This window comes from Rhinichthys klamathensis, unplaced genomic scaffold, assembly GCF_029890125.1.
Source record: "Rhinichthys klamathensis goyatoka isolate OS25496 unplaced genomic scaffold, OSU_Roscu_1.1 h1tg000332l_1, whole genome shotgun sequence".
Lineage (NCBI taxonomy): Eukaryota > Metazoa > Chordata > Actinopteri > Cypriniformes > Leuciscidae > Rhinichthys > Rhinichthys klamathensis.
The window spans coordinates 339,645-363,454 of record NW_026606847.1 but is presented as its reverse complement, the minus strand read 5'-3'; the positions used below and the strand labels follow the sequence as shown (position 1 = coordinate 363,454).

The 23,810-nt window shown below is 55.1% G+C and overlaps 1 protein-coding gene across 2 annotated transcripts in view; it reads right to left on the bottom strand.

The window, feature by feature from the left end:
* Window positions 1–352: 352 nt before the first annotated feature.
* Window positions 353–23,810, bottom strand: part of ddb1 (damage-specific DNA binding protein 1) — a 57,008-nt gene continuing 33,550 nt past the window's right edge. For both annotated transcript variants that reach the window (XM_056272226.1, XM_056272227.1), the window contains 13 exons: window positions 19,945–20,052; window positions 19,458–19,665; window positions 19,285–19,380; window positions 17,800–17,911; window positions 9,981–10,104; window positions 9,753–9,917; window positions 9,218–9,312; window positions 8,982–9,152; window positions 8,782–8,891; window positions 1,653–1,822; window positions 1,360–1,462; window positions 1,051–1,174; window positions 353–740 (listed from right to left, as the gene is read on the bottom strand). In XM_056272226.1, coding sequence (XP_056128201.1) covers window positions 657–740; window positions 1,051–1,174; window positions 1,360–1,462; window positions 1,653–1,822; window positions 8,782–8,891; window positions 8,982–9,152; window positions 9,218–9,312; window positions 9,753–9,917; window positions 9,981–10,104; window positions 17,800–17,911; window positions 19,285–19,380; window positions 19,458–19,665; window positions 19,945–20,052 — 1,670 coding nt within the window. In that variant the 3' untranslated portion in view covers window positions 353–656. The remainder of the gene's footprint in view (window positions 741–1,050; window positions 1,175–1,359; window positions 1,463–1,652; window positions 1,823–8,781; window positions 8,892–8,981; window positions 9,153–9,217; window positions 9,313–9,752; window positions 9,918–9,980; window positions 10,105–17,799; window positions 17,912–19,284; window positions 19,381–19,457; window positions 19,666–19,944; window positions 20,053–23,810) is intronic.

The following is a 23,810-nucleotide window of genomic DNA, read 5'->3' as shown; positions in this document are numbered from 1 at the left end:
ATATGACATGCATCCATTATTATATGACATGCATTATTATTATATGACACATCTAGACAGATTGTGATTGGTCAGTGTCAGCCTTCTGGAGTTAATAATGCTAAACACTTGATTTCCTACATCGCTGTTCAAGTTTCATGCGTCTCGTATCACCCACGCTCTTTCTGCTCATAATAAAATCATGCACACTCAAATCAATATTTCATGTCCATTTATTTATTTATGAAGTAAGTGGGCATGTAATCTGGATAATGTACAGTCCAGCTGAGTCTGGCTTTCCTGCACAATAACACCTGACGGCGTATTACATCATTCAGCAGAGAGAGACCATATAATATTACGACTGAACTCCTTTTTATTTGTAATGTGCTTTTATTAAAAGCCCCCCCACACACACACTTCATAAACGCAACAGGCCCAAAGTACTGAAGGAAACTTTATTAAAATAAATGAACGAACAGAGAAACATCACAATGGCAAACACTAAACTATAGCCGAACAGTATCGGACAGTGATGGTTCCTGATGCTCACAGGACGAACGCTGCGAGAACATGAGGCTGTGAGGGACTCAATTCATTCTACAGGAGTGAAGCACACACACACACACACTCTGATTTATGTATAGCTATGTACAGGTCTGAGACGCTGTGATTGGCTAGTGGATCCGCGTCAGTTCCTCCACGATCTTGATCACCTCGTCCACTGTGGCTTCACGCTTCATTCCACTGCCGTCGTCGATCTGCCACACACACACACACACACACGAACATAAACAAACATAAAACTCACTCGTCACAGGAACATGTGCTGTACGTCTAATGTGCGTGTTATTCTGGATCTTTTGTCTGTCGTTACATTAAACCCAAACTGACAGCTAATGAACATCTGTGGATTCAGAACTGACGGGCGAATCGCGTTCATGGCCCATGACGAGCTCACACACTCATCAGAAGGGGGGCGATGATGTCGTCATCGGAAGGGGGCCGATGATGATGTCATCAGTGTGCCCGTGAGCGCGGATCGAACACCGAACAGCGCGTGACGCTCACCTGAAGAGTGCTGACCACCTCCTGCATCTTGGCCCGGCCCAGATCCAGGAAGCTCTCGATCAGATCCCCGTCGATGAAGCCTGTGGCCTGCTCCGTCTTGCGCTCGGTGTGGAACGACCTCCAGGTGGCGCTAGTCAAGGACTCAACACGTCAAATACACAGTTCAAGCCAAAGAGCGTCAATTCAGCAAACACACACACACACACCCTCTCTCTCTCTCTCTCTCTCCCTCTCTCACACACCCTCTCTCTCTCACACACACGTGATAACGCAGCACGCGTCTCTGAGAGATTGTGTGTTAAAGGATATAAGCTGTGCTCAATCTTGCCGACACTCTTGATGACCTTGTTGAGTCGGTTCTGTAGATCCAGCAGTAAACTATACCAGCCCTCCGACAGAGACGTCACCAAACCTCAAACACAGAGACGATCATCCACTCACATCACACACGACTAACATCATGGTAATGGCATATAGATCACGACGTGCTTCTCTTTCTTGAAATTGAAATGTATATCACCCGGCAGCAGCTGAGACTCGACACGTGACCTAACCCTGACCCGATGACGTCACAGGTGTGTGTGTGTGTGTGAGCAGCTCACCGATCATGCCGTTGACGGTGCCGAACAGCACGGACCCCTGTGTGGGAGTGGAGCTCTCGCCCAGGTTCTGCAGGACCAGGGAACCGTGGGAAAACACGTTAACAAACTCGCCCAGGTGGAACAGACCCACTTCCTGCAGATGCTGCCGCTCCTCGTCTGTGGTCGCCGCACTGAAAACACACACACTTACTTACGGTTCCTCACACTCGCGCTTCCTCACACTTCCTCACGCTCGCTCGCTTCCTCACGCTCGCTCGCTTCCTCACACTCGCTCTTCCTCACGCTCGCTCGCTTCCTCACACTCGCTCTTCCTCACGCTCGCTCGCTTCCTCACACTCGCTCTTCCTCACGCTCGCTCGCTTCCTCACGCTCGCTCTTCCTCACACTCGCTCGCTTCCTCACGCTCGCTCGCTTCCTCACACTCGCTCGCTTCCTCACACTCACTCGCTTCCTCACGCTCGCTCTTCCTCACGCTCGCTCGCTCCCTCACGCTCGCTCGCTTCCTCACACTCGCTCTTCCTCACACTCGCTCGCTTCCTCACACTCGCTCGCTTCCTCACGCTCGCTCTTCCTCACACTCGCTCGCTTCCTCACGCTCGCTCTTCCTCACGCTCGCTCGCTTCCTCACGCTCGCTCGCTTCCTCACGCTCGCTCGCTTCCTCACACTCGCTCGCTTCCTCACACTCGCTCGCTTCCTCACACTCGCTCGCTTCCTCACACTCGCGCTTCCTCGCACTCGCTCACGCTTCCTCGCGCTCGCTCGCTTCCTCACGCTCGCTCGCTTCCTCACGCTCGCTCGCTTCCTCACGCTCGCTCGCTTCCTCACGCTCGCTCGCTTCCTCACGCTCGCTCTCTTCCTCACGCTCGCTCTTCCTCACGCTCGCTCGCTCCCTCACGCTCGCTCGCTCCCTCACACTCGCTCTTCCTCACACTCGCTCGCTTCCTCACGCTCGCTCTTCCTCACGCTCGCTCGCTTCCTCACGCTCGCTCGCTTCCTCACGCTCGCTCGCTTCCTCACGCTCGCTCGCTTCCTCACGCTCGCTCGCTTCCTCACGCTCGCTCTTCCTCACGCTCGCTCTTCCTCACGCTCGCTCGCTTCCTCACGCTCGATCGCTTCCTCACGCTCGCTCGCTTCCTCACGCTCGCTCGCTTCCTCACGCTCGATCGCTTCCTCACGCTCGATCGCTTCCTCACGCTCGATCGCTTCCTCACGCTCGATCGCTTCCTCACGCTCGATCGCTTCCTCACGCTCGATCGCTTCCTCACGCTCGATCGCTTCCGCACGCTCGATCGCTTCCTCACGCTCGATCGCTTCCTCACGCTCGATCGCTTCCTCACGCTCGATCGCTTCCTCACGCTCGATCGCTTCCTCACGCTCGCGCTTCCTCACGCTCGCGCTTCCTCACGCTCGCTCTTCCTCACGCTCACGCGCTTCCTCACGCTCGCTCGCTTCCTCACGCTCGCTCTTCCTCACACTCGCTCGCTTCCTCACGCTCGCTCGCTTCCTCACGCTCGCTCGCTCCCTCACGCTCGCTCTTCCTCACGCTCGCTCTTCCTCACGCTCGCTCTTTCTCACGCTCGCTCGCTTCCTCACGCTCGCTCGCTTCCTCACGCTCGCTCTTCCTCACGCTCGCTCGCTTCCTCACGCTCGCTCGCTTCCTCACGCTCGCTCGCTTCCTCACGCTCGCTCGCTCTTCCTCACGCTCGCTCGCTTCCTCGCGCTCGCTCGCTTCCTCGCGCTCGCTCGCGCTTCCTCGCGCTCGCTCGCTTCCTCGCGCTCGCTCGCTTCCTCGCGCTCGCTCACGCTTCCTCGCGCTCGCTCACGCTTCCTCGCGCTCGCTCGCTTCCTCACGCTCGCGCTTCCTCACGCTCGCGCTTCCTCACGCTCGCTCGCTTCCTCACGCTCGCTCGCTTCCTCACACTCGCGCTTCCTCACGCTCGCTTCCTCACGCTCGCTTCCTCACGCTCGCTTCCTCACGCTCGCTTCCTCACGCTCGCTTCCTCACGCTCGCTTCCTCACGCTCGCTCTTCCTCACGCTCGCTTCCTCACGCTCGCTTGTGCTTCCTCACGCTCGCTTGTGCTTCCTCACGCTCGCGCTTCCTCACGCTCGCGCTTCCTCACGCTCGATCGCTTCCTCACGCTCGATCGCTTCCTCACGCTCGATCGCTTCCTCACGCTCGCGCTTCCTCACGCTCGCGCTTCCTCACGCTCGCGCTTCCTCACGCTCGCTCGCTTCCTCACGCTCGCTCGCTCCCTCACGCTCGCTCGCTCGCTCCCTCACGCTCGCTCGCTTCCTCACGCTCGCGCTTCCTCACGCTCGCTCGCTTCCTCACGCTCGCTCGCTTCCTCACGCTCGCTTCTTCACGCTCGCTCGCTCCCTCACGCTCGCTCGCTCCCTCACGCTCGCTCGCTCCCTCACGCTCGCGCTTCCTCACGCTCGCTCGCTTCCTCACGCTCGCTTCTTCACGCTCGCTCGCTCCCTCACGCTCGCTCGCTCCCTCACGCTCGCGCGCTTCCTCACGCTCGCTCGCTTCCTCACGCTTCCTCACGCTCGCTCGCTTCCTCACGCTCGCTCGCTTCCTCACGCTCGCTCGCTTCCTCACGCTCGCTCGCTTCCTCACGCTCGCTCGCTTCCTCACGCTCACGCTTCCTCACGCTCGCTCGCTTCCTCACGCTTCCTCACGCTCGCTCGCTTCCTCACGCTCGCTCGCTTCCTCACGCTCGCTCGCTTCCTCACGCTCGCTCGCTTCCTCACGCTCGCTTGTGCTTCCTCACGCTCGCTTCCTCACGCTCGCTTGTGCTTCCTCACGCTCGCTTGTGCTTCCTCACGCTCGCGCTTCCTCACGCTCGCTCTTCCTCACGCTCACGCGCTTCCTCACGCTCGCTCGCTTCCTCACGCTCGCTCGCTTCCTCACGCTCACGCTTCCTCACGCTCGCTCGCTTCCTCACGCTCGCTCGCTTCCTCACGCTCGCTCCCTCACACTCGCTTGTGCTTCCTCACACTCGCGCTTCCTCACACTCGCGCTTCCTCACACTCGCGCTTCCTCACACTCGCGCTTCCTCACACTCGCTCGCTTCCTCACACTCGCTCTTCCTCACGCTCGCTCGCTTCCTCACGCTCGCTCGCTTCCTCACGCTCGCTTGTGCTTCCTCACGCTCGCGCTTCCTCACGCTCGCTCTTCCTCACGCTCGCGCGCTTCCTCACGCTCGCTCGCTTCCTCACGCTCGCTCGCTTCCTCACGCTCGATCGCTTCCTCACGCAGGCTTCCTCACGCTCGCGCTTCCTCACGCTCGCTCGCTTCCTCACGCTCGCTCGCTTCCTCACGCTCGCTCTTCCTCACGCTCGCTCGCTTCCTCACACTCGCTTGTGCTTCCTCACGCTCGCTCGCTTCCTCACGCTCGCTCGCTTCCTCACGCTCGCTCTTCCTCACGCTCGCTCGCTTCCTCACACTCGCTTGTGCTTCCTCACGCTCACGCTTCCTCACGCTCGCTTGTGCTTCCTCACGCTCGCTCGCTTTCTCACGCTCGCTCCCTCACACTCGCTTGTGCTTCCTCACACTCGCGCTTCCTCACACTCGCTCGCTTCCTCACGCTCGCTCGCTTCCTCACGCTCGCTCGCTTCCTCACGCTCGCTCGCTTCCTCACGCTCGCTCGCTTCCTCACGCTCGCTCGCTTCCTCACGCTCACGCTTCCTCACGCGCGCTCGCTTCCTCACGCTCGCTTGTGCTTCCTCACGCTCGCTTCCTCACGCTCGCGCTTCCTCACGCTCGCGCTTCCTCACGCGCGCTTCCTCACGCTCGATCGCTTCCTCAGGCTCGATCGCTTCCTCACGCTCGATCGCTTCCTCACGCTCGCGCTTCCTTACACTCGCGCTTCCTCACACTCGCGCGCTTCCTCACGCTCTCTCCCTCACGCTCTCTCCCTCACGCTCGCTCGCTCACGCTCGCTCGCTCGCTTCCTCACGCTCGCTCGCTTCCTCACGCTCGCTCGCTTCCTCACGCTCGCTCCCTCACGCTCGCTCCCTCACGCTCGCTCACGCTCGCTCGCTTCCTCACGCTCGCTCGCTTCCTCTCGCTCGCTCCCTCACGCTCTCTCCCTCACGCTCTCTCCCTCACGCTCGCTCACTCACGCTCGCTCGCTTCATCACGCTCGCTCGTTTCCTCACGCTCGCTCGCTTCCTCACGCTCGCTCGCTTCCTCACGCTCGCTCGCTTCCTCACGCTCGCTCGCTCACGCTCTCTCCCTCACGCTCGCTCACTCACGCTCGCTCGCTTCCTCACGCTCGCTCGCTTCCTCACGCTCGCTCCCTCACGCTCGCTCCCTCACGCTCGCTCCCTCACGCTCGCTCCCTCACGCTCGCTCCCTCACGCTCGCTCACTCACGCTCGCTCGCTTCCTCACGCTCGCTCGCTTCCTCACGCTCGCTCGCTTCCTCACGCTTGCTCCCTCACGCTCTCTCCCTCACGCTCGCTCACTCACGCTCGCTCGCTTCATCACGCTCGCTCGCTTCCTCACGCTCGCTCGCTTCCTCACGCTCGCTCCCTCACGCTCGCTCCCTCACGCTCGCTCCCTCACGCTCGCTCCCTCACGCTCGCTCACTCACGCTCGCTCGCTTCCTCACGCTCGCTCGCTTCCTCACGCTCGCTCGCTTCCTCACGCTCGCTCCCTCACGCTCGCTCCCTCACGCTCGCTCACTCACGCTCGCTCGCTTCCTCACGCTCGCTCGCTTCCTCACGCTCGCTCGCTTCCTCACGCTCTCTCCCTCACGCTCGCTCACTCACGCTCGCTCGCTTCATCACGCTCGCTCGCTTCCTCACGCTCGCTCGCTTCCTCACGCTCGCTCCCTCACGCTCGCTTCCTCACGCTCGCTCGCTTCCTCACGCTTGCTCCCTCACGCTCTCTCCCTCACGCTCGCTCACTCACGCTCGCTCGCTTCATCACGCTCGCTCGCTCCCTCACGCTCGCTCGCTCCCTCACGCTCGCTCGCTTCCTCACGCTCGCTCCCTCACGCTCGCTCCCTCACGCTCGCTCCCTCACGCTCGCTCCCTCACGCTCGCTCCCTCACGCTCGCTCCCTCACGCTCGATCGCTTCCTCACGCTCGCTCGCTTCCTCACGCTCGCTTCCTCACACTCGCGCTTCCTCACGCGCGCTTCCTCACGCTCGATCGCTTCCTCAGGCTCGATCGCTTCCTCACGCTCGATCGCTTCCTCACGCTCGCGCTTCCTCACACTCGCGCGCTTCCTCACGCTCTCTCCCTCACGCGCGCTCGCTCACGCTCGCTTCCTCACGCTCGCTCGCTTCCTCACGCTCGCTCGCTTCCTCACGCTCGCTCCCTCACGCTCGCTCCCTCACGCTCGCTTCCTCACGCTCGCTCGCTTCCTCACGCTCGCTCTCTCCCTCACGCTCTCTCCCTCACGCTCTCTCCCTCACGCTCTCTCCCTCACGCTCTCTCCCTCACGCTCTCTCCCTCACGCTCTCTCCCTCACGCTCGCTCGCTCACGCTCGCTCGCTTCCTCACGATCGCTCGCTTCCTCACGCTCGCTCGCTTCCTCACGCTCGCTCCCTCACGCTCGCTCGCTTCCTCACGCTCGCTCCCTCACGCTCGCTCCCTCACGCTCGCTCGCTTCCTCACGCTCGCTCCCTCACGCTCGCTCCCTCACGCTCGCTCCCTCACGCTCGCTCCCTCACGCTCGCTCCCTCACGCTCGCTCCCTCACGCTCGCTCCCTCACGCTCGCTCCCTCACGCTCGATCGCTTCCTCACGCTCGCTCCCTCACGCTCGCTTCCTCACGCTCGCTCCCTCACGCTCCCTCACGCTCGCTCCCTCACGCTCCCTCACGCTCGCTCGCTTTCTCACGCTCGCTCGCTTCCTCACGCTCGCTTCCTCACGCTCGCTCGCTCCCTCACGCTCGCTTCCTCACGCTGGCTCCCTCACGCTCGCTCACGCTTCCTCACGCTTGCTCCCTCACGCTCTCTCCCTCACGCTCGCTCACTCACGCTTGCTCGCTTCATCACGCTCGCTCGCTTCCTCACGCTCGCTCGCTTCCTCACGCTCGCTCGCTTCCTCACGCTCGCTCCCTCACGCTCGCTCCCTCACGCTCGCTCCCTCACGCTCGCTCACTCACGCTCGCTCGCTTCCTCACGCTCGCTCGCTTCCTCACGCTCGCTCGCTTCCTCACGCTCGCTCGCTTCCTCACGCTCGCTCCCTCACGCTCGCTCCCTCACGCTCGCTCCCTCACGCTCGCTCACTCACGCTCGCTCGCTTCCTCACGCTCGCTCGCTTCCTCACGCTCGCTCGCTTCCTCACGCTTGCTCCCTCACGCTCTCTCCCTCACGCTCGCTCACTCACGCTCGCTCGCTTCATCACGCTCGCTCGCTTCCTCACGCTCGCTCGCTTCCTCACGCTCGCTCCCTCACGCTCGCTCCCTCACGCTCGCTTCCTCACGCTCGCTCGCTTCCTCACGCTTGCTCCCTCACGCTCTCTCCCTCACGCTCGCTCACTCACGCTCGCTCGCTTCATCACGCTCGCTCGCTCCCTCACGCTCGCTCGCTCCCTCACGCTCGCTCGCTTCCTCACGCTCGCTCCCTCACGCTCGCTCGCTTCCTCACGCTCGCTCCCTCACGCTCGCTTCCTCACGCTCGCTCGCTTCCTCACGCTCGCTCGCTTCCTCACGCTCTCTCCCTCACGCTCTCTCCCTCACGCTCTCTCCCTCACGCTCTCTCCCTCACGCTCGATCGCTTCCTCACGCTCGCTCCCTCACGCTCGCTTCCTCACGCTCGCTCCCTCACGCTCCCTCACGCTCGCTCCCTCACGCTCCCTCACGCTCGCTCCCTCACGCTCCCTCACGCTCGCTCGCTTTCTCACGCTCGCTCGCTTCCTCACGCTCGCTTCCTCACGCTCGCTCGCTCCCTCACGCTCGCTTCCTCACGCTGGCTCCCTCACGCTCCCTCACGCTCGCTCGCTTCCTCACGCTCGCTCCCTCACGCTCGCTCCCTCACGCTCGCTCGCTTCCTCACGCTCGCTCGCTCCCTCACGCTCGCTCCCTTACGCTCGCTCCCTTAAGCTCGCTTCCGCACACAAGCTTCCTCATCAGAGCATTCAGCGAGTGATGATGCACTCGCTCCGTTACCTGTCCTTCTGGCAGACGAACAGGTTGAACGCATTCTCGGCTCCGAGGAAGTTGTCATCATCCAGGATTTCGACAGCACTCATCCAGTTTGGGTTGAAATCACGGGCAATCTAATGAAAAGACAACAGCGAGAGGAAACTAAGCTTCCTTCAGACCAGAGCCGCAGCAGAACCCCCAGAATGCAGTGCGTCAGCGGTCACCTCCTCAAAGCTGCCCTCCATGGGCTTGTATGCTAGCAGGAGCACCGAGCGCATCAGGTCCCCCACCAGGATGAAGTCGCCCTTCGTCTTCAGATACAGAGCCATGATGTTATTATAGTGGTTACACTCCGTCCGCAGCTCCTTCTCTGCCGTCCACTCGTACAGACGCACCTGCGCAGACACACGTTAGCGGCGGGAAAGAGATGCGCTGAAGAGTGTGATGGGGCCGAACTCACGGTGCTGTTGATGCTGGCCAGCAGTTTTCCGTTGAACTCCACCATCGAGTAAACGGCACCTTTAACCTCCTTCTCTGCCACCGTCTGCAGTTTACCTGAGAAAACAGCACATATGATTACACACACAAAATGACTATTATGATCATCTTCAGCTCTATAGGTTGCTGTTCAAAGACCCTACTTTTAGTGTAAAAAAAAAATCATAATGTCAATATTATTTGGAAAATAATTAGTTTCTATTAAGTTACATATATATTTTTTCTTACAATAGTATTGTTAGATGCATTTATTCACTCAATTACTTATTTTGACCTATTTTTTTTTTTATTCGTATGTTTGTTTATTTTATTTCAATTATCTTTTACACACTGTTTTTCTCTAAACATTTCCACAGATCCCACTTTGAAAACCCCTGACCTAGAATGCACCATTTCATTAATACGATACGGTAAAACTTCACATTCATAATTGAAAAAGCCACAATATTTGTAATAACCCTGTAGAGAATAATGAAGGTGTTTCTGATGAGCCTTACCGTCGGTGTAGTGGAAGACGATGATGCGGCCCTGCTTAGGCTCCGCCTCCTCTGGATACACCATGGCTGTGCCGACGATGAAGTAGACGGCCGGATCGCGGCCCAGCTTACAGGAGACCATGCTGAGCGCGTACTCGTTCTGCAGGAACTGATGCGCGTGCAGCACTGCGGGAGAGAAGCGTTAGACCGCGCGCACACACACACACACACACACACACACACACTTACCCTCGAACGTGTGCTGATCCACCACCAGCAGACTGTGCACCTCCACCTCCTCCCCGAACGACGTCTCGTGAGGCGACGTGCTGCTGGGAAACAGCTTACTGGAGCTCACACTGCTGGAGAGAGCCTGCACACACACACAGCTTCTGTGATGCACCTCTGCTTTCAAAGAACATGAAACTGCCCTCACTTACTGCCCTCACTCACTCACTGCCCTCCCTCACTCACTGCCCTCCCTCACTCACTCACTCACTCACTGCCCTCCCTCACTCACTCACTCACTCACTGCCCTCACTCACTAACTGACTCACTCACTGCCCTCCCTCACTCACTCACTGCCCTCCCTCACTCACTCACTGCCCTCCCTCCCTCCCTCCCTCCCTCACTCACTGCCCTCCCTCACTGCCCTCACTCACTCACTGCCCTCACTCACTCACTGCCCTCACTCACTCACTGCCCTCCCTCACTCACTCACTGCCCTCCCTCCCTCCCTCCCTCCCTCACTCACTCACTGCCCTCACTCACTGCCCTCACTCACTCACTGCCCTCACTCACTGCCCTCACTCACTCACTGCCCTCACTCACTCACTGCCCTCCCTCACTCACTGCCCTCACTCACTCACTGCCCTCACTCACTGCCCTCCCTCACTCACTGCCTCTCACTCACTGCCTCTCACTCACTGCCCTCCCTCACTCACTGCCCTCACTCACTCACTGCCCTCACTCACTGCCCTCACTCACTCACTGCCCTCACTCACTGCCCTCACTCACTCACTGCCCTCACTCACTCCCCTCCCTCACTCACTGCCCTCACTCACTCACTGCCCTCACTCACTCACTGCCCTCACTCACTCACTGCCCTCACTGCCCTCCCTCACTCACTGCCCTCACTCACTGCCCTCCCTCACTCACTGCCCTCACTCACTCACTGCCCTCACTCACTCACTCACTGCCCTCACTCACTCACTGCCCTCACTCACTCACTGCCCTCACTCACTCACTGCCCTCACTCACTCACTGCCCTCCCTCACTCACTGCCCTCCCTCACTCACTGCCCTCACTCACTCACTGCCCTCACTCACTCACTGCCCTCACTCACTCACTGCCCTCACTCACTGCCCTCACTCACTCACTGCCCTCACTCACTCACTGCCCTCCCTCACTCACTGCCCTCACTCACTCACTGCCCTCCCTCACTCACTGCCTCTCACTCACTGCCCTCCCTCACTCACTGCCCTCACTCACTCACTGCCCTCACTCACTGCCCTCACTCACTCACTGCCCTCACTCACTCACTGCCCTCACTCACTCCCCTCCCTCACTCACTGCCCTCACTCACTCACTGCCCTCACTCACTCACTGCCCTCACTGCCCTCCCTCACTCACTGCCCTCACTCACTGCCCTCCCTCACTCACTGCCCTCACTCACTCACTGCCCTCACTCACTCACTGCCCTCACTCACTCACTCACTGCCCTCACTCACTCACTGCCCTCACTCACTCACTGCCCTCACTCACTCACTGCCCTCACTCACTCACTGCCCTCCCTCACTCACTGCCCTCCCTCACTCACTGCCCTCACTCACTCACTGCCCTCACTCACTGCCCTCACTCACTCACTGCCCTCACTCACTCACTGCCCTCACTCACTCACTGCCCTCCCTCACTCACTGCCCTCACTCACTGCCCTCACTGCCCTCCCTCACTCACTGCCCTCCCTCACTCACTGCCCTCCCTCACTCACTGCCCTCCCTCACTCACTGCCCTCACTCACTCACTGCCCTCACTCACTCACTGCCCTCACTCACTCACTGCCCTCACGCCCTCACTCACTCACTGCCCTCACTCACTCACTGCCCTCACTCACTCACTGCCCTCACTCACTCACTGCCCTCACTCACTGCCCTCCCTCACTCACTGCCCTCCCTCACTCACTCACTGCCCTCACTCACTGCCCTCACTCACTCACTGCCCTCACTCACTCACTGCCCTCCCTCACTCACTGCCCTCACTCACTCACTGCCCTCCCTCACTCACTGCCCTCCCTCACTCACTGCCTCTCACTCACTGCCCTCCCTCACTCACTGCCCTCACTCACTCACTGCCCTCACTCACTGCCCTCACTCACTCACTGCCCTCACTCACTGCCCTCACTCACTCACTGCCCTCACTCACTCCCCGCCCTCACTCACTCCCCTCCCTCACTCACTGCCCTCACTCACTCACTGCCCTCACTCACTCACTGCCCTCACTCACTCACTGCCCTCCCTCACTCACTCACTGCCCTCCCTCACTCACTCACTGCCCTCCCTCACTCACTCACTGCCCTCCCTCACTCACTGCCCTCCCTCACTCACTCACTGCCCTCCCTCACTCACTCACTGCCCTCCCTCACTCACTCACTGCCCTCACTCACTCACTGCCCTCCCTCACTCACTGCCCTCCCTCACTCACTCACTCACTGCCCTCACTCCGTCCCTCACTGCCCTCACTCCGTCCCTCACTGCCCTCACTCCGTCCCTCACTGCCCTCACTCCGTCCCTCACTGCCCTCACTCCGTCCCTCACTGCCCTCACTCCGTCCCTCACTGCCCTCACTCCGTCCCTCACTGCCCTCACTCCGTCCCTCACTCCGTCCCTCACTGCCCTCACTCCGTCCCTCACTGCCCTCACTCCGTCCCTCACTGCCCTCACTCCCTCACTGCCCTCACTCACTGCCCTCACTCACTGCCCTCACTCACTCACTCACTCACTCCACTCCGTCCCTCACTGCCCTCACTCCGTCCCTCACTGCCCTCACTCCGTCCCTCACTGCCCTCACTCCGTCCCTCACTGCCCTCACTCCGTCCCTCACTGCCCTCACTCCGTCCCTCACTCACTGCCCTCACTCACTCACTCACTCACTCACTCACTGCCCTCACTCACTGCCCTCACTCACTGCCCTCACTCCGTCCCTCACTCACTGCCCTCACTCCGTCCCTCACTCACTGCCCTCACTCCGTCCCTCACTGCCCTCACTCCCTCACTGCCCTCACTCCCTCACTGCCCTCACTCACTGCCCTCACTCACTGCCCTCACTCACTGCCCTCACTCACTCACTCACTCACTCACTGCCCTCACTCACTCACTCACTGCCCTCACTCCGTCCCTCACTGCCCTCACTCCGTCCCTCACTGCCCTCACTCCGTCCCTCACTGCCCTCACTCCGTCCCTCACTGCCCTCACTCCGTCCCTCACTGCCCTCACTCCGTCCCTCACTGCCCTCACTCCGTCCCTCACTCACTGCCCTCACTCACTCACTCACTCACTCACTGCCCTCACTCACTGCCCTCACTCACTGCCCTCACTCCGTCCCTCACTCACTGCCCTCACTCACTCACTCACTCACTGCCCTCACTCCGTCCCTCACTGCCCTCACTCCGTCCCTCACTGCCCTCACTCCGTCCCTCACTGCCCTCACTCCGTCCCTCACTGCCCTCACTCCGTCCCTCACTGCCCTCACTCCGTCCCTCACTGCCCTCACTCCGTCCCTCACTGCCCTCACTCCGTCCCTCACTGCCCTCACTCCGTCCCTCACTCACTGCCCTCACTCACTGCCCTCACTCCGTCCCTCACTCACTGCCCTCACTCACTCACTCACTCACTGCCCTCACTCCGTCCCTCACTGCCCTCACTCCGTCCCTCACTGCCCTCACTCCGTCCCTCACTGCCCTCCCTCACTGCCCTCCCTCACTGCCCTCACTCACTCACTCACTCACTCACTCACTCACTCACTCACTCACTCACTCACTCACTCACTCACTCACTCACTCACTCACTGCCCTCACTCACTCACTCACTGCCCTCACTCACTCACTCACTGCCCTCACTCCGTCCCTCACTGCCCTCACTCCGTCCCTCACTGCCCTCACTCCGTCCCTCACTGCCCTCACTCCGTCCCTCACTGCCCTCACTCCGTCCCTCACTGCCCTCACTCCGTCCCTCACTCACTGCCCTCACTCCGTCCCTCACTCACTGCCCTCACTCACTCACTCACTCACTGCCCTCACTCCGTCCCTCACTCACTGCCCTCACTCCGTCCCTCACTCACTCACTCACTCACTCACTCACTCACTCACTCACTCACTCACTCACTCACTCACTCACTCACTCACTGCCCTCACTCACTCACTGCCCTCCCTCACTCACTGCCCTCCCTCACTCACTCACTCACTGCCCTCACTCACTCACTCACTCACTGCCCTCACTCCGTCCCTCACTGCCCTCACTCCGTCCCTCACTGCCCTCACTCCGTCCCTCACTGCCCTCACTCCGTCCCTCACTGCCCTCACTCCGTCCCTCACTGCCCTCACTCCGTCCCTCACTGCCCTCACTCCGTCCCTCACTGCCCTCACTCCGTCCCTCACTGCCCTCACTCCGTCCCTCACTGCCCTCACTCCGTCCCTCACTCCGTCCCTCACTGCCCTCACTGCCCTCACTCCGTCCCTCACTGCCCTCACTCCGTCCCTCACTGCCCTCACTCCCTCACTGCCCTCACTCACTGCCCTCACTCACTGCCCTCACTCACTCACTCACTCACTCACTGCCCTCACTCACTGCCCTCACTCCGTCCCTCACTGCCCTCACTCCGTCCCTCACTGCCCTCACTCCGTCCCTCACTGCCCTCACTCCGTCCCTCACTGCCCTCACTCCGTCCCTCACTCCGTCCCTCACTCCGTCCCTCACTCCGTCCCTCACTCCGTCCCTCACTCACTGCCCTCACTCACTGCCCTCACTCACTGCCCTCACTCACTGCCCTCACTCACTGCCCTCACTCACTCACTCACTCACTCACTGCCCTCACTCACTGCCCTCACTCACTGCCCTCACTCCGTCCCTCACTCACTGCCCTCACTCCGTCCCTCACTCACTGCCCTCCCTCACTCACTCACTGCCCTCACTCACTCACTGCCCTCACTCACTCACTCACTGCCCTCACTCCGTCCCTCACTGCCCTCACTCCGTCCCTCACTGCCCTCACTCCGTCCCTCACTGCCCTCACTCCGTCCCTCACTGCCCTCACTCCGTCCCTCACTGCCCTCACTCCGTCCCTCACTGCCCTCACTCCGTCCCTCACTGCCCTCACTCACTGCCCTCACTCACTCACTCACTCACTCACTCACTGCCCTCACTCACTGCCCTCACTCACTGCCCTCACTCACTGCCCTCACTCACTGCCCTCACTCACTGCCCTCACTCCGTCCCTCACTCACTGCCCTCACTCCGTCCCTCACTGCCCTCACTCCCTCACTGCCCTCACTCACTGCCCTCACTCACTGCCCTCACTCACTGCCCTCACTCACTCACTCACTCACTCACTGCCCTCACTCACTCACTCACTGCCCTCACTCCGTCCCTCACTGCCCTCACTCCGTCCCTCACTGCCCTCACTCCGTCCCTCACTGCCCTCACTCCGTCCCTCACTGCCCTCACTCCGTCCCTCACTGCCCTCACTCCGTCCCTCACTGCCCTCACTCCGTCCCTCACTCACTGCCCTCACTCACTCACTCACTCACTCACTGCCCTCACTCACTGCCCTCACTCACTGCCCTCACTCCGTCCCTCACTCACTGCCCTCACTCACTCACTCACTCACTGCCCTCACTCCGTCCCTCACTGCCCTCACTCCGTCCCTCACTGCCCTCACTCCGTCCCTCACTGCCCTCACTCCGTCCCTCACTGCCCTCACTCCGTCCCTCACTGCCCTCACTCCGTCCCTCACTGCCCTCACTCCGTCCCTCACTGCCCTCACTCCGTCCCTCACTCACTGCCCTCACTCACTGCCCTCACTCACTGCCCTCACTCCGTCCCTCACTCACTGCCCTCACTCACTCACTCACTCACTGCCCTCACTCCGTCCCTCACTGCCCTCACTCCGTCCCTCACTGCCCTCACTCCGTCCCTCACTGCCCTCCCTCACTGCCCTCCCTCACTGCCCTCACTCACTCACTCACTCACTCACTCACTCACTCACTCACTCACTCACTCACTCCCTCACTGCCCTCACTCACTCACTCACTGCCCTCACTCACTCACTCACTGCCCTCACTCACTCACTCACTGCCCTCACTCCGTCCCTCACTGCCCTCACTCCGTCCCTCACTGCCCTCACTCCGTCCCTCACTGCCCTCACTCCGTCCCTCACTGCCCTCACTCCGTCCCTCACTGCCCTCACTCCGTCCCTCACTCACTGCCCTCACTCACTGCCCTCACTCACTGCCCTCACTCACTCACTCACTCACTGCCCTCACTCCGTCCCTCACTCACTGCCCTCACTCCGTCCCTCACTCACTCACTCACTCACTCACTCACTCACTCACTCACTCACTCACTCACTCACTCACTCACTCACTCACTCACTCACTCACTGCCCTCACTCACTCACTGCCCTCCCTCACTCACTGCCCTCCCTCACTCACTCACTCACTGCCCTCACTCACTCACTCACTCACTGCCCTCACTCCGTCCCTCACTGCCCTCACTCCGTCCCTCACTCCGTCCCTCACTGCCCTCACTCCGTCCCTCACTGCCCTCACTCCGTCCCTCACTGCCCTCACTCCGTCCCTCACTGCCCTCACTCCGTCCCTCACTGCCCTCACTCCGTCCCTCACTGCCCTCACTCCGTCCCTCACTGCCCTCACTCCGTCCCTCACTCCGTCCCTCACTGCCCTCACTGCCCTCACTGCCCTCACTCCGTCCCTCACTGCCCTCACTCCGTCCCTCACTGCCCTCACTCCCTCACTGCCCTCACTCACTGCCCTCACTCACTGCCCTCACTCACTCACTCACTCACTCACTGCCCTCACTCACTGCCCTCACTCCGTCCCTCACTGCCCTCACTCCGTCCCTCACTGCCCTCACTCCGTCCCTCACTGCCCTCACTCCGTCCCTCACTGCCCTCACTCCGTCCCTCACTCCGTCCCTCACTCCGTCCCTCACTCCGTCCCTCACTCCGTCCCTCACTCACTGCCCTCACTCACTGCCCTCACTCACTGCCCTCACTCACTCACTCACTCACTCACTCACTCACTCACTGCCCTCACTCACTGCCCTCACTCACTGCCCTCACTCCGTCCCTCACTCACTGCCCTCACTCACTGCCCTCACTCACTGCCCTCACTCACTCACTCACTCACTCACTGCCCTCACTCACTGCCCTCACTCACTGCCCTCACTCACTGCCCTCACTCACTGCCCTCACTCCGTCCCTCACTCCGTCCCTCACTCACTGCCCTCCCTCACTCACTCACTGCCCTCACTCACTCACTGCCCTCACTCACTCACTCACTGCCCTCACTCCGTCCCTCACTGCCCTCACTCCGTCCCTCACTGCCCTCACTCCGTCCCTCACTGCCCTCACTCCGTCCCTCACTGCCCTCACTCCGTCCCTCACTCCGTCCCTCACTCACTGCCCTCACTCACTGCCCTCACTCACTGCCCTCACTCACTGCCCTCACTCACTCACTCACTCACTCACTGCCCTCACTCACTGCCCTCACTCCGTCCCTCACTCACTGCCCTCACTCACTCACTCACTCACTCACTCACTGCCCTCACTCACTGCCCTCACTCCGTCCCTCACTCACTGCCCTCACTCACTCACTCACTCACTCACTCACTGCCCTCACTCCGTCCCTCACTCCGTCCCTCACTCCGTCCCTCACTCCGTCCCTCACTCCGTCCCTCACTCCGTCCCTCACTCCGTCCCTCACTCCGTCCCTCACTCCGTCCCTCACTCCGTCCCTCACTCACTCACTCACTCACTCACTCACTCACTCACTCACCTGTGTGCTGGCGCTGGGCCGCACCGCTGCCGTTGTTCCACTGGCGTCCTGCATCTCTACTCTACTGGACAGAACTCCGAAACACTGAGACACTTCCTGATAACAGATCCGCCTGCGAGCGACACAAACATTAGCAGAACACAGGCATGATCATGAGACACACACCACATCCATCACAGGTGCTGTACTCGTGCTTGAGCAGAGCAACACCAGTTTACAGTGTCCTCCTCACAGCTTACGGTTACTCACTACAGTAAACACAACGAACCCTACAGGAAGTACATGTTGATACTTTATATTACTCAGTGTTTAAATGTATAATTACTCTGTAACAATGACACCATGAAATAAAGTGTAACCGACAAGTGATACGGATTAATTGGTAACACTTTATAATAACTACACGCTAATAATCATTAGTTAAGCATGAGTAAACAGTTAATTCATCATTCATAAAGCATTAATAGACATTAATAAGCAGTTTATAAATACAGCTATAAATGCTTTCTTCTTGATTTACAAGCATATCTATAATTTATTTAATAATTGTATTTTCATCCTTTATTAATAAATCAATTTATTATTTCTAAATGAATAATTGCATTTTTTATAAACCAGTTATTTAGGAGTTGTCAGTGGTTCATAAGATTACTTAGAACGTGTAAGTAAATGATTAATAAACTATTTAAATGTACATTCATACATCTTATTATTCAGACATATAGTGATGGTTACTTAGTGTGTTAATAAGTGCTTTATTAACATGTATTTATGCTGTAATTCAGGGTTAATTCGGGTAGTTATAAAGCATTTAGTAGTGGTCAGTTAACTATTTTGTGAGCTAATCTAAAGTGAGGACTAGTTATGCCTTAGAAATATTTAACAGCCTTTAAATCTCCTTTATAAATGCTTTACATGTTCTGTATTACTGTGTTGTGTTTGTTACATTTTACTGTTTAGAAGATTGATGAGCCTTTAAATCTCCTTTATAAATGCTTTACAAGGCATGAATAGTCCTCACTTTAGATTAGCTCACAAAATAGTTAACTGACCACTACTAAATGCTTTATAACTACCTGAATTTACTACATTTACTTACACTTTCTAAGTGATCTTATGAATGACTGACAACTCTTAAATAACTGGTTTATAAATAATGCTATACTTCATTTAGAAATTATTAATTGATCATTAACAAAGTATGAAAATACAATTATTAAACGCATTATAGATATGCTTATAAATCAAGAAAAAAAGCGTTTATAGCTGTATTTATAAACTGCTTATTAATGTCTATTAATGCTTTATAAATGATTAATTAACTGTTTACTCATGCTTAACAAATGATTAATAGCATGCAGTTATTATAAAGTGTTACCGATTAATTTACTAAATATATCATATTTATGAAGTCCTAATCCGGCTTTATGAAATAAATGATTTAGGGATTAATCATTGATATGATGTTTCCACACACACACTCACTTGGGCGACTCGTAGAGCGGCACGGTTCGGATGTGCAGCTTCTGGATCTCGTCGATGGTGCCGATGGTCAGAGTGCTGTTATTGGCCAGAGCCAAGCTGGAGCAGAAGGAAGAGAACAAACATGTGATCCTGCAACACGCAGCTCAGGATGTGAGCGTGAGCGGCCGCTGTACCTGTCGGGGTAGCCCTCAGAGTTCAGCGGGCACATGTAGTTCACCTCCTTCAGGTTGACGTTGGAGAACACCAGCTTGTGGTTGCTGGAGTAGATGACGGTGGGTCTGTCGGAGCAGGCGAACACGTTAGACGTGGAGAGCGAGCGGAACGTGCGCAGGACCGTGGGCTGAGTGCCGAGCGTCACCTTCTTACGCTCACTCAAAACACCTGCACAAACACCACACGTGAAGGTTAGATCTCAGGAAAACAAACATTTTTATATTAGTAGTTTAGCAGTTTTTGCTGTGGTATTGAAATTGAAATCACAAATTGTGAATTTTCAACTGGTATCTAAAATTCTGGCGTCACAGTAATCTTATATTACAATGCAAGGTTACAGTGGTCTAAAACTCTGCTTAGGGACGAAAACATGGAGACGTGTTAGGAAAATAAGCCGCTGGTTGTTAGCAGTGAACACGTGTGTGTGTGTGTGTGTGTGTGTGTAACCTGTCTGAATGTCCAGGCCGAAGTAGAAGAGCGCCCCGTCCCCCAGTGCACACAGCAGATAGTGACTGCCCTCGAACGTGGTCATGAGGATGGAGCGAGGGATGATCTCTGCAGGACACACAAGCGCTCAGTGAGACACACACACACTCATGCTTCAGAAGCTCCTCAGATCCGTTACACACACGGCCACTACAGCGTCCCAACACAAACTACAGCAGCAGCTTCTCAGGGTATGAATTTATAATCATATTTTGAAATGGAATACCAGCATTAGTTGGATATGTTGACTTTAAGTGTGAAAGTGAGTCTTAAAATGTGCATAAAGTGGTCATGAATTGAGAAATAAATTTTTCCTTTATCTTTTGACATGTAAGAGGTAGGGATGCGCGGTATACCGGTACTGCAAAAATACCGGTATATATTATATTTCAAACAGTACAATATCATAATTTTGTTCAATTCGGTATTTGATGCGCTGCTGTTTCGAAGTTCACCGCTAGGCGGCAGTGCGCTACCTAAACTGGGTCACGCGAAACCGGCAAACGGTGACAACAGAGGAACACGATGGATCAAACGAAGCTCATTCGAATTTCTACACGCCCGAAATTAATAAATAGAGAGAGCAGTATGAGTGAAATAAGGCATTACTTTGCCAGCAAAAGTAATGAGAAAAGTAAAGAAACAGATCTCATTGCAGCACTCTGCAAACGGGGAGGCAACACATCAAATCTGCCGAAGCACTCGTCAGTTGCTCATCTTGACTTGTTCAAAGAGTTCAGAGATCGACAGGTTAGTCCATCATTCAACTGATTTAATTTAGACTTTTATTGAACAGCGCACATACATAAGAGCTTATCATATATGATACGGTAAACCCTAAGGCTCAAATCTGCTTGCATGACACGCTAGAACCAATTCAGTTTAGGTCATTTTTGCACTTTCAAACAAACATATATTAATTGAATTTGAATGAATAAAGAATAAAAATGTGAATAATATTAATTTTAGTATTAGTGATAGTAAAATGATTGGCATATTAGTGCCGCTGTGGCGACCCCTAGAGCAATAAGCCGAGAGAGGGAGAGAGTAACAGTAGTAATATTAATATTACTAATATTACAAGCTACATTTGTCAACATTCATTAGGTAACCTGACCTAACAGTAATATAGCATTTATTAATCTATATCAATCAGTAATTAAATGACCTAGAAAATTAAATTTACTAATACATGTTTTTAGCATGTTAACATTACTTTATACAATGCATTAAACTAATATGAACCCAAACAGTAACCAAACCAAGATGAATAAATGTTGATAAATCTCTGTTGTTACAGGGTTCCTGCACACTTTTGAAAGTCAAATTTAAGGCTTTTTAAGACCTTTTTAAGACCTGAAGAAATCAAAATTAATACCGTACATTAGGGCTGTGCAGTATTGACAAAAATATATCTTGATATTTTCAACGTTTTGTTGATAATAATTAGATGATATTTTACTGATTGTGTTTTTGTGCTGGTGCCATGGCTGGTTTAGGTCTGTTGTTGACAGCTGACTCACGAAGATATTCATATTTTTCATATTCTATGCAGTGGTCAGTTCACAGCAGTGACAGAAATTAATATTTTAATTAAGGGGCAATATTTGCCACCTTAAATTGATTTTTTTCAGGGGCATGTTCACCTATATATGGACATTTTTTCTAAACTTATTTAGAGTTATGCATCACCTTTAATGTCAAATACTATCATTCAAATTAAATTATACAGTAATTATACAATAATACTTAATTATATAATAATCATACAGTACCACTGTTACCAGTCAAATTAAATCATTCAATCAAAATCCATCTTTGCAGTGCAGAGGTGACAGAAGCGGCATCAGAAGTGGCATTAATTTATGTACACTCCATTTACAACTGCATAAATAAAGCTATGAGATATATATTTTTAAATCAATATTCAATATTTAAATATGAAATGATTTCTAATTTTAACATTTTATTTAAAGGGTACTTTAAATATGAAACCGCAGCGGCAAATCACTGTCTTAATAAGTGAGTTGAGGGAGTCATTCATTCAACCGATTCGTTCAAACGGCTGATTCATTCGGGAAAGAAGCAAGTGATTCGTTCAAACGGCTGATTCATTCGGGAAAGCAGCAAGTGATTCGTTCAAAACGCGGATTTCAGTCAAGAAATCATCGCTGTGTTGCATCGAGACTCTGCTACGGTTTCATTTTGAAATTATAGTCGGCGAAATAAAGGGAAAACAAACAATATTGACAATATTGTGTCTAAAAAGTAACTCAATGTTAACTTATTGTTAATTTAACTGTTGTATAACATAAATATCACAATTGGAATCGTGCACGGGAAAACGGCACTCTTTCTGATGTGATATTCTAATATAAGAACATAATATGATTTGAATATAAGACAAAAACTAACTTGGGGACATAACAGTTACACTGCACACATCACGCAGTGAAAGCACGAGAGACAAATGCGATGTCAGCTCGCAGTGCCTCGTACATTGTTAAAACAATGATTACAATATCATAAAAGACAATACACATCGCACACCATACGCACATAAAGAATGAACTTACAACTGAACTGACATTTACGACCTTTCTTCTCTTTCTCTCCTCTGGCGTGCAGGAGACAGTTATGCTGCCGCGACTCGCGAGTGACGCGAAATGTCACGTGAACGAGCAAATCCACAAAGATAGAATAATAAATAAATAAAAATACGTACGCTAATTAGATGGTTTTAATTTGGAAAGCTTTTAGATATGTCTAAGTCAAAGTGTCATCTAAAATTTAAGACCTTTCATAAGTAAAAATAAGACTTTATAAGACTTTTTATGGCCTTAAATTTTAAAAATCTAATTTAAGACTTTTTAAGACTTTTTAAGGATCCGCGGGAACCCTGTGTTATATGTGAATCTATTATTATAGATATTAACCTATTTTAATTGTATAATTTCTGGGGTTTTTTTTTTTTAATCAAAATTTAACCTACTGTATGTTCCTTGACTGATTTTTTTTTTTTTACAATTTGATACATTTTCTTTGCACATTTGGTAGTGGAAAATTTCAAGCAGTGTTTTTTAAGGGTGTACTCACACTAGGCACGGTTGCCATGAACCGGGCCCGAGTACGATTGTCCCCCCTCCCCACTCCCCCTCTGGCCTGCACTCACATAGGGTTTCAGCATTCGTGCCGGAGCACGCTTACGTCATTATGGTGCGACGGTTTCGGGATAAACAAGAAGAGCGGCTGTGCCGACTTTAAGTGAAAGTAAGCCTCGTACTTTGGGATATGGCCCAACACAGTGCACGCGCGCGCACTGGAATAACGTTACCGCGATATAAATAGCGCGTTCACGCCCCCACTGTTCTTTTAAATGCGCGTATTAAAGTTTCATGCGCAGAGACCGAGCAAGCCGTGCCTGTTCCGTGCTCCAGCACGGTTAGCGCTCACACTGCATGTGAACCGCGCCCGAGTCCAACTGAACCGTGCTCTGGCCCACCTCTTCCAAGCGGGCCAGGGCCGGCTAATCGAGCCGCGCCCGGGCACGGTTCGGAGCACTCACACTAGTCAAACGAACCGCGCTTTGGTGGTCAAACGCACTCGGGCACGGTTCAAACTGGCTAGTGTGAGTACACCCTAAGTGTCACTTAAATTGAGACTGTTTTTTTTTTTTTACCTGTGGTATCGATACCGAGGTATTAGGTTCTGGTATCGTACCGAAGCCAAAATTGTGGTATCGAGCCATCCTGAGCTATCAGGTCATTGCACTGTAAAAACATCTAGTTTCAGAGCTCAAAACTTCCTCGTTAGTCCAAAAACAGCTT